Genomic DNA, 21,157 nt, shown 5'->3' with positions numbered 1-21,157 from the left:
ACATAATTGTCCACAATTGGAAGATCCAAGATCAGGAAAACAATCTTAAAGAAAATAAGAAAAACTCAAAATGGTTAATCTTACACTTCACATTTTCTGAGGGAGGAAGGTTAATCGGTTATTGCAGCCGGTACAGTGGTAACTGAAGGAAGTTGCTGCAGAGGATTCTTCATCTGTTTCCACAAACTCTTATAATTTCTTAGGTTCAAACAAATAAGTAATAAGGAAATAAAACACTTACAAGGGAATCGTGCTAGGAAGGTCCCACCTAGAGCAATGATTCCTGGCTTAAAAGCCAAGACCTCACACCTCCCAGTCTGCGATTCCCTTGATGTGTCAGGAAATATATGCATCTTTGAACCCAAAAAACTATCAACCATGTATCGGAAATACAATTTCAAAACATTGTTCCTATCTAAATCAAAGACGAAAGTCACTAATAATATAACTCTGTCTATAACTTCTGAATTTTCCAAAATGTTGATTAAACTTACATCTCTTTTCTCTGATAAAGATTTTAAAGGAAATATTATTTTAGTCACCAAAAGGTGGCTATGAGAAGGTATTAGCAAAGTATCAGAGAAATATTTCTTCAAGAATTCAGTAGCTGATATACAGGATATTATAGGTAAATTTATCATTCTCAAGTTATTTTCCCTTAATTGGTTCTCCAGAAATTCCAATTTTTACAAGAAAGATAATTATTCTTTATTACCAAATTATCTGATTTTTATAGAGAAGCCATTTCTGTAATCAAAGTCTCTATTTTTATATCTTGGACTTCCTGTTAGATAAGTATTAATATAAATTCTTTAACTCACATAGTGAAAACTTTTAAACATCTGAAGAAGAGATTTATTCACATTCTGCTGCAGTTCCTATAGTACGTCCATTATGACATTATTGGCTTCACCAAGTCCAATTTCTCCACAGAAACCGCTCCAGATGTCTTCGGGGGGAAGAGCTCACTCTCCAATCCCCCAGTTGGTTTATTATCCGAGTCGATGCTGCGCCAGGACTTCCTCGGGTCACATGAAAATCCTAACCCACCGGGCGTTTTCATTATTGACCTCCATAGCGAAGCAATACTATTTCCGGGTCTTGGAGGGGTCGTGCCAACAGGGGGACTCAAAGTCACTCCCTCCACTGAGATTCGGCAATAAAGCCTTGCTGTTCCCCGAAGCAAGAACCGATATCCCCGACGTTATGACCTCAAATCTCTCCAAAATAGACTGAGAAGTGGTGGGAACCCCAGCCATGTTCGAGGAGGACAGCACCACGGCTTTGCCTTTTCTCTTCCCCATTCTCTGGGGAGCGCGCCCTCTTCTTCAGGCATTCTGGTGTAAAACGGGAACTCAACTAGCGTACGTCCTCCCTCAATGCCATCTTGGATCCTCCAGGTTGGGACACTCTTTGGTTTCTCCTCAGAGGCCTGTCTGATATGGGTAACCCTACAGCATAGCCCTCTGAGTCATTGAAACACGGAAGCCTCTCCACTACTTACAAGGTGGTGTCCCTTCGGAGGGGGGCTCTTGTTCCTCTTTAAAAGTAACCACTCTAAACTGTAAGCTAACAGTGATTACAGATTGTCTCCATGATAATCATTTGGTGTTAAAGCCTTCAAAATCTAAATTTGTTCTTTTCTCACGAGCAATAAACCCACAATTGCCCATACCCCTTCTTCTCTCAGGTGTTGTGTTCCCTCAGGCGGATACAGTTCGTATTCTCCGGTTTCTCTTAGACTCAGCGCTTTCTTTTCGTCCACAAATTTGCTTCTACAAACTCTGGTTAATTTGTTCCATACAATCCTTGTTATCCCCATCTGCGCTGAGCACCCTTCACATGCATTTGGGGACCAGTCCCCCTCCCTGTGGTCTGCCATCTCTCCCCCTCTCCTCCCTGTCCATGATCCGGCACCTCGCCCCTCAATCTCAAACTGCTCACCATCCTACCTTTGAGCTCTTGCATAAGGTTCCCTACAGCTGTCCTTCTCCCATGCCCCGCCTCCTCTGACACAACTTCTCTCCCTTTACTATGTCCCGCCCTGCTGGAATAAAAGAAATTGCATCAGAAGGGGGCAGGACACTGGGATAGGGAAGCTGTGTGGCCTCTTGCGGGCAACAATTGGAAGGTGGGACATAGGGAGTTTGAGAATGAGGGAGAAGTGAGGAGTAGGAGAGTGTAGGAGTAGCCTAATGGTTAGTGCAGCAAGCTTTGATCCTGGCAACCTGGGTTCAATTCCCACTGCAGCTCCTTGTGACCCTGGGCAAGTTACTTAACCCTTCATTGCCCCAGGTACAAAAAAAATGTAGATTGTGAGCCCCCTAGGGAAATAGAAAGTACCTGTATATGTCCATCTCAATAGCAGGCTATGGATTTTTCCTCCAGGAACCTGTCCAAAAATTTTTGAAACCCAGATACACTAGTTGCAGTTACCACATCCTCCGGCAGCAAGTGCCAGAGCTTAACTATTTTTAGAGTGAAGAAATATTTCCTCCTATTTGCTTTGAAAGTATTTCCATGCAATCTCATTGAGTGTTCCCTGATCTTTGTATTTTTTGAATGACAGAAAAACCGATTCACCTCTACCCATTCCACTCCTCTTAGGATTTTGTACATTTCAATCATATCCTCCCTCAGCCGTCTCTGTTCCAAGCTGAAGAGCCCTAACCTCTTTAGCCTTTCCTCATATGTTAGCAGTTCCATCCCCTCTATCATTTTGGGTGCTCTTCTTTGACCCTTGTCTAATTCTGCAATATGTTTTTTGAGATATGGTGACCAGAATTGGACATGATACGCAAGGTGAGGTTGCACCATGGAGCGATACAGAAGCATTATAATATTTTTGGTCTTATTTTGGTCTCCTAATAATTTTTTGCATCCTGTTTGCTTTTTTTGGCCTCCACCACCCACTGGGCAGAAGATTACAGCATATTGTCTACAATGACACCTATACCTTTTTTCTTTTTTAAGAATGCTAACTCCTAAAGTAGACCCTAGCATCAGATAACTATGATTCAGATTATTCTTTCCAATGTGCATCACTTTGTATTTGTCTACATTAAATTTCATCAGCTATTTTGATGCCCAGTCTTCCAGTTTCCTAAGGTCTTCCTGTAATTTTTCACAATCTGCATGCATGAATAGTTTTCTTTTGTCATCTGCAAATTTAATTACCTTGTTCATTGTTCCAATTTCCAGAGCATTTATAAATATGTTAAATAGCACCAGTCCCCGCACAGATCCCTCTGGCACTCCACTGTGCACCCTCCTCCATTGAGAAAAATGGCCATTTAACACTACCCTGTTTTCTGTCCAATAACCAATTCTTAATCCACGGAAGGACACTGCAAGTACATCAGCTCTGCTGAATCTATAGGTGCAAAGGGAAGTTTCGTGAGCTGAGCCATAACCATATGGGCACTGGAAATTTCTCTTGTGGCACTTTCTCCAGATGAGTTGGTTTTCCACCTACCACCACCATAATGAACATCATTCGTAAGCTGGGATAGGCTTGGCACCTAAGTCCTTCAAATTTACTGCTCATGCACATTTTAATTCATGCACTGTACCAGAGGGCTTCTTTTTCAAGTTCATGTAATATGTACAGACAGCTTATCAAGGTGTCCTTGTAAATGTGCTTTAATCAGACTAGTGCCACTCAGTACAATTAGGAATATTTTTGTATCTTTCTTCCAGTTTCTTGGTTTCTGATTGTATTTCTTGATACTTGAATATATCTTTTATTTCTCTGTACAGCGTAGTGAATAAATTGCTTGGCACGGACCCTTTCATTAGTAATACTATTCTTGTTTTCTGCTTGGTAAGGGGATAAGAGGCAGAGGAAGGTAGATGAGGTTGGGGAAGGGATGAATAGGGTGGGTGAAAATGGAGGTCTAGAAAGTGGATGAAAGGGGCAATAGGAGGCCTGGTGAAGGAAAGAGAGACAGGCGGGACTGGACTAGGGAGGGAATAGGAAGTGGAAAGCTGTTAAGCAGGTGAAAAATGAGGAATAGCATCTAGCTGTAGAAAATCAAAATGAAGATGAGAGAAATTTAGAAAAAAAAAAGAGGGAAACCGAAGGATCAATATCTGAGATAGGAAGAAGATAAGCAGAGTAAAGAAATAGAAAATGGAAATGAGACCCAGAGACAAGACTTAGCAGAAAACCAATCAGAGGAACTGGTAAAGAAAAACCAGAAACAACCTGACTGGAAAAATAAAATGATCAGATAATGAAAGGGAAAAAAATTATTTTCCATTTTTATAGAATGAAATATGTCAGCTTTTGAAAATCTGCATTTCTTAAATTCATGTGTTTCTTTTCTGTGTTCTATGACTCACAGGGCTCCTTTTACTAAACGGTGGTAAGCAAGGAGTGCTCAAGCACCTTGTGGTAGTTCAGGAATCTACACGTGCTTCCTGGCACTAAAACACTGGCGGTGTGTTTAGGGGTGGAGAGTAGGCATGCTCAGCGCTTATCAGCACAGCTACATTGCTGCATGCCAACCGATTAGCGCATGGTTATTCCGCGAGCCTTTTCTGATTTTTAAATAGAAGTCAGTAAGGGCTCACGTGCTAATGGCTACATGCTAATTTGGAAATTAGCACCCGACCACTAATGGGAAAAATGGAAATGCGGCCATTTTACAGCTGAGCTAAAAGTGGCCTCAGCGTGCAGGGAAACCCCATGTGCTAATCACAGCACCTGGCCCCTTTTAGTGCAGCTTAGTAAAAGCAGCCCACAGAATCTAGTTTCATGGATTTTTAGATTTATTATTTATAACCCACCCTTATGCAGGGCAAGGTAAAAAAAAAAACACACACACACACACAAAGTTATACAAACATACAACAACAAAAAAAACAATCCATACAGTGCAACCCATACGGGACTGAAGTGATATGTTTGCATTATACCAAGATAAGTACTATGGAGTAATATGTAATTATCAACAAAATTCATTGACCCTTTTATCTTGTATTATCTTTGCTGTTTTATATGATACCTATTTGATTACTATCTTACTATTACATTGTTTAATTGTACTTTTTTGAACTGTAGCCTACCTACGGTTATGTGTAAGCCACATTGAGCCTACAAGTAGTGGGAAAATATGGGGTATAAATGTGTTAAATAAAATAAATGTATATGGGCAACTGAGAACTGTATATAATTTTCAAGTTATATGTTACCAGGAAGTGTTATTGATACATAAGGGCTGTTTTGGTCCATATATTAGTGGAGTTTTTTTTTATGACTGATGCTTATTGTGAGCCACCTACACATTGAAGGCTTGCCTTACGAATAGGTGTGTCTCCTCTTGTTCACTGAGGTCTTTTTTTCTCTCCACTTTTTAATATTTGGGTGATCTTTCTGATACAGATTATTTATGGAGAATGTGTTGTTTTCTAGATGGTTAGAATTCTACAGATTCCTTGTGCAAGAGAAAAAAAAATCCCAGGCATAAAATTACATATATCCAACTGTGACTTCAAGTGGCATTTAAATTTCATTTTTGTCTGCTTGTTTGTTTCTAATTAGCAGTCTCTTATTCTTTACTAGGTGATGCTTTTTCTATGTAACCAAGGTGAGGAATTGTGTTAATGTCTACTTGTAGGGTTTTGTGTTACATGGTCACTGGCAGCAGAGGGAGGGAACATTATAGCTACTGCTATGACATTGGGGTAGCTGTGGAAGATGGTACTTGGTGCTGAGAATTGAATTGGGGTGAACCACCTCCACTTAGCAGGTTGATGAGAGCATGAGAGCTAACATAAACCGAACTGGACAAGGATAAGATACCATGCAAGCATAAGGACTGAGGCTCAAAGGAACAGAACCCGTTTCTTAGGTCCTTCCTGCACTGACAGAATCAGACTCTGTTAGTGACTTTGACCATTACATCTGAAAGGTCTCCTTTTGTCAATCCCTTGGATGTATACACACGTTGCTCTTTCCTGCTGTGATATCTGCTAGCATTTTTAGTGCATTATCAGCAATGATTTAGAGAGGAGTGACTCATGATGCAGGCGTTTCATGCTGAAACACGGCTCTGTGGCAAGTCCTGGTTTAACTTGATGCTTGAATAAAAGTTGACCTCTGTGTTCACCTTTGGAGTCTCCTCGTGGAATGGGGGGAAAAGCCGACAGTCGCCCAGGAGCGCATGGTTCGGTGTGGACTGTCCGCGAAGGATACTATTGAAACAGGACAATTAGGGAATCCCAACAGAGAGGTTTCAATAAAGGTGAGAGAAAGCCAGGAGTGATTAATGGGAGAACAGAGTAAAGGATGCCAATTCTCCCCATCAACTTCAAAGCAGCTTGTAGGCACTAGGAAAAAAACAGAATTTGAAGTGTCTATATACAAATGCTAGATGCCTAAAAAATAAGATGGGAGAGTTGGAGTATATATCTCTACAGGAAGAGGTAGATATAATAGGCATTTCAGAGACCTGGTGGAAGGAGGACAATCAATGGGACACTGTTATCAGGGTACCAATTATATCGCGATGATAGAGTGGATCAAATGGGGGAGGGGGGTTGACCTATATGTTAAAGAGGGAATATAATCAAACAAAATAAATATTCTACATGAAACAGATAACAGCATGGAATCCTTGTAGATAGAAATTCCATGTGTGAAGGGAAAGAATATTCTGGTAGGGCTTGTACTACACTGTCAGCCAGGACAGAATGACCAGACAGATGAACAAATGTTTACAGAAATTAGGAAAGCTGGCAACAGCTGAACTTCAGGAAGTCACTAAAAACCAACCTCTTCAAAAAGGCCTACCCCAACGACCCCACGTAAACCTCTTCACCCAGCAACACAGCATGACTATAATCGTACTGGACAACATGCAATTTTTATCCCTCCACTTATAACTCATACGATCACTTTACAACCTTGTATCTGTTATCAACCGACTGGGCAAACGCCTTTGACGGTACTATGTAAGCCACATTGAGCCTGCAAATAGGTGGGAAAATGTGGGGTTCAAATGCAAAAATATAAATAAATTATGATTTCAATTACTGAGAAAATCCCAAGGGTAGAGAAGAAATAAATCAAAATACCACATTTAATCGACTCTTACACTGTAAACTCGGGAATTGTTAGCCTCAACCCAACAACCAAGTGGAGAAAAAAAAGACCTCAGAGAACACAGAGCTACATGCAGCACACAGCTGCAATAAGTCAGAAGCTCTCAATCATAGGTCATAAAAAAAGGCAAAACAACCAGTGCCAAAATCACAGTGGGCAATATTTTCCAGTCAACGATAAATATACTTAGCAGCAATGCAGATGATTCACCATTCAGAGTTCAAATTGTAATAATAGAATCCTTAGTACTTATCTTGATGTGCTGCAAAGTTCACACAATCCCAACAGGAGACTGTTTCACCCAAAAGCATCATCGGGAAAAAGAAGCCGACTGGGAACACAAAAGTCTACGCTCAGAATTACCCCAATATTGTCTGGATAAATGCTACATCAGGGAGCACTAGGGAGGTGAAATTATTAGATGTAATAAATGATTGCTTCTTGGAGCCAATGGCCCAAGAACAGACAAGAAGGGGAGCTATTTTAGATTGAGTCCTTAGTGGAATGCAAGGCAATATACAAAAGGTAATGGTGTTGGATCCGCTGGGAAACAGTGATCATAACATGATCAAATTTGAACTGACATCTGGAGCGAAGTCACTAAAGAAATCTATTGTAGCAGCATTCAATTTTCGAAAGGGTGACACTGACAAAATGAGGAAGATGGTTAAAATGAAGTTGAAAGGCTCAGCTGCAAAGGTTAGGACTTTAAATTGAGCATGGACATTGTTTAAAATGCCATCATGGAAGCCCAGTCCAGATGCATTCCATGTATTAACAAAGGTGGAAAGAAAAGCAAACGACAGCCAGAGTGATTAAAAGGAGAAGTGAAAGAGGCTACTGGAGCCAAAAGAGCATCCTTCAAAGAATGGAAAGAGGATCAGAATGAAGAAAATAAGAAGCAAAGTAAGCAGTGTCAAGTTACATGTACAGCTTTAATAAAGAAGGCTAAAAGAGAATATGAAGAAAAACTTTCCATGGAGACAAAAACTCATAGTAACATCTTTTTCAGGTACATCAGAAGCAGAAAGGCTGTGAGGGAAGAGAGATTGAATGAATTCTTTGCTTCTATCTTTACAGAAGAGGATGTAAGAGATCTACCTGTACTGGAAATGGTTTTCAAGGGTGAAGATGAGGAACTGAAAGAAATCTCAGTGAACCTGGGGGACATACTGAGTATATACCCCAGAGTACTGAAAGAACAAATATGAAATTGCTGATCTGTTGTTAGTGAACTGTAATTTGTTGTTAAAATCATCCACAGTACCTGGAGGGTGGCCGATGTAACACCTATTTTTAAAAGGGGTTCCAGGGGTAATTCAGGAAATACAGACTGGAAAGCCTGACTCCAGTGCTGGGGAAAATAATGGAAACTATTATAAAGAAAAAAATTACAGAACACACAGAAACATGCGTTCAGCCAAGGGAAGTCTTGCCTCACTAATTTACTTCATTTCTTTGAAGGTGAGCCGGTATTGTAGTCTATCTAAATTTTCAGAAAGCTTTTGACAAAGTTCCTCATGAGAGGCTCCTGAGAAAACTAAAGTCATGGGATAGGATGCAATGTCCTTCTATAGATAGGAATTGGTTATTGGACAGAAAACGGAGGGTAGGATTAAATGGCCATTTTTCTCAATGGAGCAGGGTGAATAGTGGAGTGCCACAGGGATGTGTAATGAGACTGGTGCTATTTAACATATTTATAAATGATACGGAAATCAGAACGAGTGATTAAATTTGTAGATGACAACAAAATTATTAAAAGTTGTTAAAACACATGCAGATTATGAAAAATTGCAGGAAGACCATTGGAAACTGGAAGACTGGGCATCCAAATGGCAGATGAAATTTAATGTGGACAAATGCAAAGTGATGCACATTGGGAAGAATCATCCGAATCATAGTTACCTGATGCTAGGGTCTAGCTTAGGAGTCAGCACTCAAGTAAAAGAGTGAGGTGTTATTGTAGGCAATAGGCTGAAATCTTCTGTCCAGTATGTGGTGGTAGCCAAAAAAAGTAAATAGGATGCTAGGAATTATTAGGAAAGGGATGTAAAATAAAACCAAGAATATTATAATGCCTCTGTATAGCTCCATGATGTGACCTCACCTTGATTACTGCATTAAATTCTGGTCGCTGTATATCAATTTAGAAAAGGTTCAAAGAAGTGCAACCAAAATGATAAGGAGGATAACTCCTCTCATAAGAGGAAAGGCTAAAGAGGTTAGGTCTCTTCAGCTTAGAAAAGAGGTGCTGAGAGGAGATATGATTGAGGTCTATAAAATGCTGAGTGATGCAGAACAGGAGAAGCGAATCGATTTTTCACTGGAGACACTCGATGAAATTACATGGAAATACTTTTAAAACAAATAGGAGGAAATATATTTCACTCAAAGAATTGTTAAACTCTGGAACTCGCTGCTGGAAGATGTGGTTAACAGCAGTTAGTGTATCTGGGTTTAAAAAAAAGTTTGGGCACATTTCTGGAGGAAAAGTCCACAGTCTGTTATTGAGATGGACATAGGGGAGCCACTTTTTGCCCTGGAATTGGTAGAATGGAATGTTGCTACTATTTGGGTTTCTACCAGGTACTTGTGACCTGGATTGGCCACCGTTGGAAGAAGGATACTGGGCTACATGAACCATTGGGTCTGACCTAGTATGGATATTCTTATGTGACTTGCCCAAGATCTTAAGAAGCAGCAGTGGGATATGAACCCTGACTTCCCTGGTTCGCAGCTCACTAGGCTACTTCTCCAACCTTTGGAGGAACAAGTTTTAACATGTGTTATTTATTCAGGATGATATATGAATGTGTCATTAAAAGCAGATGTGTTTTTTTTTAATCATAGTGCTATAGACATCAGCTTATTTTTTATTACAATTGTTTTTAATTACGATAGCTAGGAGCAATTTCTTTAAAAGTTTTTAATCTGCTTGTATCTGTTTATGAAGTTAAAATTTTACAATGATATATCTGGACAGCACAGTCTCAGTGAATGAAAGCAGGTGATAATCCTTGCCATCCCAGAGTGATCTGCTCCCCTTCCACTTGCAGAAGAGGGTAAAGGAAAGCAGATGATAATCCTTATTAGTGGCCTTCCCCTTGCAGTAGTGGCAGAGGGTAGAGCTCATGGCGCAATGAATCAGGCTGAGCAGTTACTGTTCTCCAAATCTAAACCCTGTTACGTCTGTGCTTTCCTCACCCTCTGTTGGCTAGAACAGGTGGCTGCTATGGACCATCACCTGTTCCAGATTTTAGCTGAGTCCGGTCCGGATCTTCCAGGCTGCCAGGTTTGCTTGCTTGGATTGAGCCTGCACAGCTACCATAGCTTCCTGGTGATTGCTGCAGCTGAGTCTTACCTGTCTGGGCTTATTAGCCATTTGGAACCTCTCTGCCTTTGCCTTTGCATTGCATCTAAGGCCCTGGTATGTTGGTGCTTGTTGCACTTCTGCTAGTCCAGTGATTTGTCTGAGATTCTTGCCTTGATTCTTGCCTGTTTCTAGTTAGTCTGTGTTTGGTTTAGTTTAGGTTTTACTTGTTTTCCTAGCCTTGTTTCTTGTTTGTATCTCTGTGTTTAGTTTCTGTTTGTGTGCTGGCTTTGTGGCTGCTTGCAGCTTTTAGTTCTATGTCTTGTTAGTCAGTGTTTTATTCCTGTTTCAGTGGCTGCTTGCAGCTTCTGTCTAGCTTATCCTGTCCCTGCCTTGTGTTGTATTGTCTAGCCCAGTTTCCTGCCTTGCTGCTCATGTTCCTTCCTTTCCCCTCTGACACTCAGTCCCTGTGCTGCCTAGCGGTTATCCAGCTCCTGCCCTGCCCTGCAAAGTCCTGTCGGCCACCTGAAGCTGGGAGCTTAACTCCTGGTGGAAAGTGGCCAGGTACAGGTGAAGCCTAACTGTTGTCAGAGTTCTGCCTTGCCCCTGGTGTGGGGTGGTTTTGCCTGCCGCTGCCGCACCTAGGCAGTGGCTCAAGGGCTCACAAACCAGTTTCCAGCTTTGTAAACGTGACAACCCAATATTTAAAAACTGTACCACCATAAACACACAGCTCTTTCATGAAACGGATCTCCAACAAATGTTTTGTTTTTGAATGTATTTTAACAGAAAATTGAAAAGTATAAACTGTAAAGACATCAGCCCGGGGGGGGGGGGGGGGGGGGAAGGTAATTGGTTCTGTGTCCATTGGGAACCTTGTGGTATATATCCAAAGCAAGCAGCTCCCCAATGGCTCAGCTAAGTAGGTGGGTGTCCCACCCCATCCCCTGTAATAGATATCATTACTTCAAAGTCTTCTACAAGAGAGAACAGGACAAAACCTCCAATCTCAAAGAAAAGCATTTCATAATCAAACACTTGATGGCAAAGACACAAAAGTAAGGTGGTGAATGGATGCAGAATAGCACATTAAAACACTTAATGTATGAATGTTGCAAGCATCAATTTTTGTTTCTAAAAATTCTAAAACCCACGTGACAAAATACATTCTTTACAAACTAGATACCTAGTCCAACTGTCATAACTAAAATGAGGCAGGCATGAGAAATAACCTACTATAATCTTAGTCAGTTAACCAAGTTCAAATTGATGTTAGCCGAGGCTCTTTTCTCTTTCCTGCATATGATGTAAGAACAGCGTTCAACATAATTGTGCTAGTGAATATATTACCCTGTTCAATGCAAATTAAGTCTGAGAGACTTGAAAAGGTCACACTGTACCCTTTAAGCATTTATTCTTGTAGGCTTTTCCTTTATTCTATTGTCTTATCTCGCAAAGAGCCACAATCCCTCTCATACCTTCACTATTTTGTCCAAATGTGTTGAACAGTATTTACATCAGATTCAATAACATCTTCCCAACAGTCAGGTATAATAAATCTATGCAGAAAAAATATACATATTTTTATGACCATCAACTTCAGGGATATGTGAATTCAACCAAATACTGGTAAGGAAAATGTTCAGATTTGAACGTGACTAGTACTTTGCTTATTGTGAACACCACTGGTTACATGTATCCATGTGCTTTTTTGTAGGAAAAAAGGTACCGGTACTCATTATGGGCGGGGTCACCACCTATGGCTCCACCCCATGGTAGCCACACCCCTTATACCAGCCATGACGCATATAAACAGTATCATTGAAAATAATATACCAGTATAGGAGAAAAAAAATGTGATTTTTTTTAATTATAAATAATTTCTGTAAGCTGTTACAGCTCCAGTATACCCAGTGCAAAATAAGACAGCAGATATAAATTCTCAAATTGGACATCTTCCAAACACTAAAATTAAAATGATTTTTTTCTACCTTTGTTGTCTGGTGACTTTGTTTTTCTGATCATGTTGGTCCCAGTCTCTGATTCTGCTGCTCTCTGTTCCCTTAACTCCATTTCCAGAGCTTCCTTTCCATTTATTTCTTTACTTTCCTCCTTTCTTGCCCTACATCCATAGGTAAAAGCTGGGTCCTCCATGGACTTGACTGGAGGTATAGCGTGGATCCAACTTTTGCCTATTGTCTCCATTCATGTGCATCTCCATCTTGTCCTCCCTCTCCGCCATCCATGTCCAGCATTTCTCCTGCCCTCCCCTCCATCCATCCATGTCCAGCAACTCTTCTCTCCCCTCCTATCCTTGTCCAGCGATTCTCCTCTGCCCTCCCCTCCATGTCCAGCGATTCTCCTTTTCCCCTCCCATGTCCAGTGATTCTCCTCTCTCCTCCCCCTCTCCAGCAATTCTCCTCTGCCCTCCCCTAACCATCCATGTCCAACAATTTCTCCTCTCTCCCCTGCCCTCCCCTCCATGTCCAGTGATTCTCCTTTGCCCCCTATCCTCCTCTCCTATCCATGTCCAGTGACTCACCCCAGTCTCTACCTGCCCCCCTCGATTTCCAGTTCCAACCCCAGCCCCACCTGCCCGCCCTCAGCTCCCCGAGAGCCCTGCTTTCTGTTGCTGCCACCCCGTGTTTAAATCTTATTTTTTTACCTGAAGTCGCAGCGCCGGCGGCAGAGGCAGTGAAAGCACTTGTAGACTCAAGAATCCAGCTTCTGGTTCAGAACAGGTGAAAAGCCTTTTCCTCCGTGAACTGACCATGGTTATATGGCTCTTTGACAAGTTACACAATTAACATTATGGTATAAAGTGCTCAGGTGCAACACATACTGTATTATGTCCTCTTCCTGTGCACAGACACACAATTCAGCAGGTACAGGCCTTTCAAACATGTGCCTATTAATTGTGTTACTAAAGGGAGTGTAGCATGGCCTGTAAGATGAGCACAGTGTGTCCTGCTCAAAATTGGAACATCATTTACTGGACTGATGATAGGTGACAGGTGCAGATGTAGTTTGACTTATCTTGCTGTAGTAATTTATTTACAACTACTACTACTATTTAGCATTTCTATAGCGCTACAAGGCGTACACAGCGCTGCACAAACATAGAAGAAAGACAGTCCCTGCTCAAAGAGCTTACAATCTAATAGACAAAAAATAAATAAAGTAAGCAAAGCAAATCAATTAATGTGAACGGGAAGGAAGAGAGGAGGGTAGGTGGAGGCTCAGTCCACCAATAAGAGCCAACCTCATCAGTGATGTCACAATGGCTTGATTGCCTGATACTTGGCTCACTTCTGATACTGTGATGTCATAAGGGAAAGGGAAATGGGAGTTGATATACTGCCTTTCTTTTGCAACTATATTCAAAGCGGTTTACATATATTCAGGTACTTATTTTGTACCAGAGGCAATGGAGGGTTTAGTGACATACCCAGAGTCACAAGGAGCTGCACTGCACTAACCAATAGGCTACTCCTCTACTACTACTACTATTTAGCATTTCTATAGCGCTACAAGGCGTACACAGCGCTGCACAAACATAGAAGAAAGACAGTCCCTGCTCAAAGAGCTTACAATCTAATAGACAAAAAATAAAGTAAGCAAATCAAATCAATTAATGTGTACAGGAAGGAGGAGAGGAGGGTAGGTGGAGGCGAGTGGTTACAAGTCAAAAGCAATGTTAAAGAGGTGGGCTTTCAGTCTAGATTTAAAGGTGGCCAAGGATGGGGCAAGACGTAGGGGCTCAGGAAGTTTATTCCAGGCATAGGGTGCAGCGAGACAGAAGGTGCGAAGTCTGGAGTTGGCAGTAGATAAGAAGGATTTATCCATGGAGCGGAGTGCACAGGAAGGGGTGTAGGGAAGGACGAGTGTGGAGAGATACTGCAAACCTGCTCCTGCTTCTGTATTCAATGCCTGAATCAGATTTGTACCCAGTGGCAGCTGTGAAGAAAAGACCTTGGCTTTGCTCGCTCAGGAAGTGGGGCAAAATTCCCACTTTAGTTTAGAGCTAGATGTGTAGACGTGTTGTTGTTTGATATAGACCCCTGACACAGGCGCTGTGCGCCAAAACATGGACCACGTCGGGTCCATTCAAGAATTGTGTCATCAACATATATGATTAAAGGTTTTTCTCCCCCTTTTTTTGAAGGCCCTTGGTGCTTTTTGTTTTGTACACGTGTTGTGCAGAAATTCACAAATATATATATCTTTCATGATGGACTCGACTAACAGCAGTCAGAATGGAGTCTCATCAGTGCTATGCTGGCACACTTTGAAGTATTCCTGTACTCTGGCTATCCATTTAAACCATGTTCAGTTGGCAGAAAGCTTGAGCACCATATCATTGGAAGACTAGCTAATGACACAGACACCATGGACTACACACCAGCAGGACTAGTAACTGTGCTATTTCTATGCTTAAGAAGCAGGAGGAGATGTAAAATGAACCCAGTGAATAACACACATCACAAGGAACGCCATACAATCCACTAGTGTCATAAACACATTCAGAAAGCTTCAGACTACAAGGGGTGAACAAGAAAAGCTTTATTACATTATAAACTATCAACCCCATTCTTTGCTTACTGCAGTAAAAATCATGATGCCCAAAAGGGAGACTCCAAAGTGCCCAGAGAACACATAACATTCAAAATGAAGGATCAAAGGATGGAAGAGACTCACAGCTTCTCCCCCTTCCAGACATAATCTTGCTATCTCTAAGTCTTGTTGCACCTCCTCCCTGCAGTTCACATAGCAGCAGGCCAGGCCTTAGCTGCTCATTTTGCTTTGACCTGATGAAGGGGGTGTAGCTCTCAGAAGTCTAATAAAAGCACTGATGTACTTTGTAACAATCCTTAAATTATTTTCCCCTCAGACTTTTTTTTTTTTAATGTTTATGTGCCAAAATGTGTTAAGGTGCAGGAGGAATGTGTTTCCAAGAATGTGTACACACCAATGTACAGAACCAACACTAAAAAACACAAACCACCTCCCAACAGCAGCATTAGCAGTGCTGAAGCCTCCCACTGAGCTGTACAATCTCAGCTTCAATGGATCACTGGTTACCCCTGCACTGCCTGTGGCACTGCAAGACTATCAGGGGAATTTTCGAAAGAGAAGGGTGCCCATCTTCCGACACAAATCGGGAGACGGGCGTCCTTCTCTCAGGGTCGCCCAAATCGGCATAATCGAAAGCCAATTTTGGGCGCCCTCAACTGCAGTCCGTCGCGGGGATGACCAAAGTTCATGGGGGCGTGTTGGCACCGTACCGAAGGCGGGACTGGGGCATGATTAAGAGATGGGCGTCCTTGGCCGATAATGGAAAAAAGGGCATCCCTGACAAGCATTTGGCCAACTTTACTTGGTCCATTTTTTTTCACAACCAAGCCTTGAAAAGGTGCCCGAACTGACCATATGACCACCGGAGGGAATCGGGGATGACCTCCCCTTACTCCCCCAGTGGTCACGAACCCCCTTCCCACCCAAAACAAATGTAAAAACATATTTTGCCAGCCTCAAATGTCATACCCAGCTCCATCACAGCAGTATGCAGGTCCCTGGAGCAGTTTTTAGAAGGTGCACTGCACTTCAGGTAGGCGGATCCAGGCCCATCCCCCCCCCCCCCCCCCCCTCCACCTGTTACACTTGTGGTGGTAAATGTGAGCCCTTCAAAACCCACTGTACCCACATGTAGGTGCCCCCCCTTCATCCCTTAGAGCTATGGTAGTGGTGTACAGTTGTGGGGAGTGGGTTTGGGGGGGAGGTTGGGGGGCTCAGCACCCAAGGTAAGAGAGCTATGCACCTGGGAACAATTTCTGAAGTCCACTGCAGTGCCCCGTAGGGTGCCCGGTTGCTGTCCTGGTATGTGAGGGGGACCAGTGCACTACGAATTCTGGGTCCTCCCATGACCAAAAGGGCTTGGATTTGGTCGTTTTTGAGATGGTCGTCCTCGGTTTCCATTATGGCTGAAAACCAGGGACGACCATCTCTAAGGTTGAGCATCTCAACATTTAGGTCGATCATCTCTAAGGTCGACCTAAATGTTGAGATTTGGGCGTCCCCGACTGTATTAGCGAAGCAAAAGATGGACGCCCATCTTGTTTCGATAATATGAGCTTTCCCGCCCCTTCGTCGGGACGTCCTTAGAGATGGTCATCCCCGTTCGAAAATGCCCCTCCATGGGGCTCATTTCAAAGCACTTACATATACAAAATACCACAGTAACCTGTTTGCTTTGAAAATGAGCCCCGTTGTATAGGACCATCCCATGACCTTCATCTTTAGTACTTTTGCAGAAATTTGCTTTTACAAGTAATCTGACTTTGTATGAGAGGCAATGAAGGGTCAAGTGACTTCCATGGCACAAGAGGAGGAGGAGGAGGAGGAGGATCTGGGCCATCTCCACCCAGCTGCTGCCTCTATCACGAGAAATAAGAGCACTAGCAGAGCCCAATGATTCAGCACCAGGCAGTTATAAGTACATAAGTAATGCCACACTGGGAAAAGACCAAGGGTCCATCGAGCCCAGCATCCTGTCCACAACAGCGACGAATCCAGGCCAAGGGCACCTGGCAAGCTTCCCAAACGTACAAACATTCTGTACATGTTATTCCTGGAATGGTGGATTTTTCCCAAGTCCATTTAGTAGAGGTTTATGGACTTGTCCTTTAGGAAACCGTCTAACCCCTTTTTAAACTCTGCTAAGCTAACCGCCTTCACCACGTTCTCCGGAAGTCAGGAGCAAATAATGCATAAACCCAACCAGCTCAATTCTTAACAGCTGAGCAGTGTCTGAACAGTTTAAAGGGAAAATTAGCTAAATGGAAACTAGTGTGAGGAGCAAACCTTTCCCCAATGCCTCTGATCACATGTAAACATTTTAAAATATTGTCGGCCTACTACACAGTTTTGTAAAACCAAAGTAAAACATGCTGCAATGGAACATTTTTTTAAAACTTATGGGTAGGGATATGCATAAAACCTTAACACTGAAGACACCAGGTTTTCTTTCAAACACTGATGGCTGCTGGATCAAAAGAGTTTGTTTTTTTCAGAAGTGTACTTTCATAGTAGGAGGGGCGATGGTCTAAACAGATTTACTGAAAACTTATTTTAAATAGCTAAAATCAGGGCTTTAAAGCGAAACCCTGCTGAAAAATTCTTCCATCCACTGACCTGCACACACCCACCTTGTACCCAGGAAAGGATCAATGGACAGCGCTACCAACCTGCACTAAAATGTAGCCACACTTCATTCCCCAGCCACCAGATCCAAAAATCAACTACTTAACAACAAAAATATTAACAAAAACTCCAGACATGATCTCAGTCGGACAGCTGTTTGAAACCTAAGGAAGCATTTGATTCCTGGAAAAACGTCTTGCCATATGAAAAACAAGTTATTTCTTTTTATACTGGCCTTTTTTCCATACGATAACTGCAAGCAGTCAAAGGAAATATGGACCCATTAAAGATACATCTCAAAGCGGCTGTAGGAACATCTTACAGTGCTTGTTGCTCCACCTCTGGAACTGACAGAATCACCTCCGAATATTCTCCAAAGACGTCACAACCCCATCACAGGGAACTAAAATAATGGATAACAGCATCTTGTCTCTCTCCACTGAACTATACTAAAAATCTTTTCCTATGAACAGAATAAATCAGATTTACCAGGTGGACCTGACAAACATTTTCCCAGGTCAAAATCTCTGCAGAAAACATCAGAAATCGATTTGGGCCTACCAAAAAAAAAAAAAAAAGAGATATACGACACTGAAAAGAAAACTGGTCATGCAAAATGCTCCAACACAGCATCTTGGATATCTGGAACGGGGGGGGGGGGGGGGGGGGGGGGGGGGGAATGACAAGTCATTACAACGTGACACACATGCAAAACGGAAAAATCATCAAATATGACTCAAAATCAAAACTACTACAACCCTGGTTTACCACAATAAAAAAGTGACTCGCTACGCCATGACTTTGAATCAGAAATGTAGAAGGGATTGATCAGTGCTCCTCAGAATTATTCATGAATGTTTAATGTGCCTCAGGGCATTTTAGGGAGGGCACAGAACTCAAACAGGACAAAGCTGGCAGGTCTGGACTCAGCAATTAATGTGCCCCACCCCCTAGTCTGCAGGGTGTTAGAAGCCCATCTCTTGGGTGCTACATCACACTGCTTCAGCAAGATATATGCCCGTCACAAAAAAACACCTGCTCCTATGCACATCCCTACGGCTGGTCTGCAATGTGCTGAGTCAGAAAAAGGAGAGAGCAAAACACTACAGTTACATACAAATGAAAACTACATTTCAGCAGATTACCATGTGACATTCTTGTGCAAATCAATAAGTTAATTTTTAGGCCTGCCTTGGTTTCTTCCAGCTTAATTAATAAATTCAGGTAAAGTGGACACCTGAGGAAACTTGTCCAAGGTCACAAGGAGTGTCGGTGGGGGAAGTGGCCATTCCAGCCCTTTGAGGACTGGAGAAAGCAGCTGTTTTTCAATCATTGAGCAAGTGCTGGCTTCTCTCTGTTCTACTACCAGCCTGAGTCTCTGCTAAGTGGCATCATTCACAACTAGTCCCCAGAAACACGGCAGCATTTCCTTTCTCACCTGCAGGGATGTGTGGTCAGCTGGGCTAAGGACTAAGAGCTGTGATGGAGGAGAAGGAGCAGCTGCTTAACCTCTCCCCCTCTCCCGAGGCTCTCAAGGTGCACTGCTAACAGCTCTTTGATCTGGTAGGTCCACTAAGAGATTTTGTTCATTTCATTTCCACATTACTTAATGCTCCACACAGGCTTGTGCCTCCAGCACCTTTCACAAATGCCAAGAACCACACCCAACCACTGCAAGTAGAAGTCCTTGACCCCAGCTCCAGTCAGGGCCCAGTGGGCTGGCCAGAAGGCGTTAAGCATAGTAACCTCACGGGGCCGTGTCCAAAGCCCCAGCTAGCCCGAGGACCAGAATTCTGGGTCCAGGATTTATACCTTGGTCCTGGCAGTACACAGCATTATGGCTGGACTCTCAAGCCGGTCCAGACATTACGCAACATTTCAAAAGGTATCATAGGAAACCGTGTTTCTACTGCATGCTACTGGAATAATATGGGGTTTTCTATTGCATCGAATCACAGTAGATGGTGGGGCTGTCACTGCAATAATTGTGGAATAGGAACTGGCATTTAAAACAGCACCCACCACCTGCCCTGCACCACCTTATTCTAAGTGCTATCACAGTGCAAATCACACTTACCCAGGACACAGTGCAAATCACCTTTTAAATGCACTTGTGAGTCCCATTTAACCAAATGTTTCTTCCCATTCTCTGCCCTTGGGTAAATTTTTGATAAGCTTGGCATCAATCGTCTCTCTGAAGAGTCCTTGAATATATGTCCACAATGTTTTCCCATTTTAGCGCCCTGTACATTTAAAGCAGTGAATAGTCAACAGAAAGCAACCGGTCATTAGGACTCTTCCTGTACGGTTAAATGCAGAGACCGGCTTCTAATTCGCCTTGTATTTGGAAGTATCCCGGGGTTCCCTGCTGGGATTGCTCCAGTCGTCAGCTTCTGGGGTGGTCTTGTAGTGGCGCCAGGCTGACTTATTGAAAACTGGAAGCCGTTCAAATGATTCGCTGGAAAGAGCCTGAGAAAAAAGAAAGTCACATCAGACCAGCCTTTGCTGACCACAGCAGTAAAGAGTAAAAGACGTGTAAATGCGCTTAGATGCTGCAAACCTATGGCTTGTTTTCTCTTTTATTAAGAGAGACAGAACACGGGTGCACTTTACAAACTGCATATGCCACACACTAGTGGTGCAGGTCAGATTAAAAATTAATTAAAATACACTTACAAATCCTTAGAAGACAACCTAGGAGAAAAAATAGTTCTTTAGATCAGGGGCTTTGTTCCTTGTTTTCACATGCCTGGCTGCCCTTTAACCTACATATTGCTATATATAACAAAAACGGAAAGCAATTTGGGAGAATAATCCAAATTATAGAGTTTGATAAAGGTGCGTAAAGAGCAAATTTTCCTGAGTTAGACTGAGCTGGGACCATATTTAACCATCTCTCTGACGTCATGTGCAACTTTCTTTAAATCAGTCACCTTACTTTCTAACTCCTCTTATTCTCTTACCTAAATATATGTTCCATCTTTGCTTAGACCCTTCACTGTCAATTAAAATGTTCTATTACGTATTGTGTTGACGTTGTAAGTAGTAACTATGCCATACTTTGTATTGTTATTTGAATATTTTTACTGTTGTAATCGTCTATTGCTCATGTTTGATCTATTCTTACTGTACACTGCCTTGAGAGAATTCCTTCAAAAAGGTGGTAAATAAATCCTAATAAATAAATTGATAAAAATAAGTAACCTACGTTGAAGCTCGGTCTGATGTGGAAAAGTGAGTTGTCTAGCCTAGAGGCTACTTTTATGCGGATTGTACTGTTTTGAAGTGTTGAATAAAACATTTTCAAAATTAAAAAAAAATAAAAATAAGTAACCTAAACGTGTCCTCCACATAAGAGTCCTATCAAGGCAAGCCAGTCAGAAAAAGTGTTCAGTAACTGATCACATACAAAACGAGAACAAAATGTTTGTTGGAATCTCTTTGGCAGTCTAGGCTATCACAGGCAGGAAGACAAAAGGGCTTAATACATGATACCAAAAAGAGTGAAAACGATACATGACCATCTAGAATTCCGG

The 21,157-nt window shown here is 42.2% G+C and overlaps 1 protein-coding gene across 1 annotated transcript in view; it reads right to left on the bottom strand.

The window, feature by feature from the left end:
* Positions 1 to 17,381: 17,381 nt before the first annotated feature.
* The window catches only part of PDK3 (pyruvate dehydrogenase kinase 3), a 108,144-nt gene continuing 104,368 nt past the window's right edge, over positions 17,382 to 21,157 (bottom strand). The window contains 1 exon segment of the mRNA XM_030202367.1: positions 17,382 to 20,090. Within this exon segment, the coding sequence (XP_030058227.1) occupies positions 19,950 to 20,090 (141 nt within the window). The 3' untranslated portion in view covers positions 17,382 to 19,949.

The sequence above is a fragment of the Microcaecilia unicolor genome, chromosome 4, assembly GCF_901765095.1.
Source record: "Microcaecilia unicolor chromosome 4, aMicUni1.1, whole genome shotgun sequence".
Classification (NCBI taxonomy): Eukaryota; Metazoa; Chordata; class Amphibia; order Gymnophiona; family Siphonopidae; genus Microcaecilia; species Microcaecilia unicolor.
The sequence above is the reverse complement of the archived record's forward strand: the minus strand, read 5'-3'. Positions and strand labels throughout refer to the sequence as shown.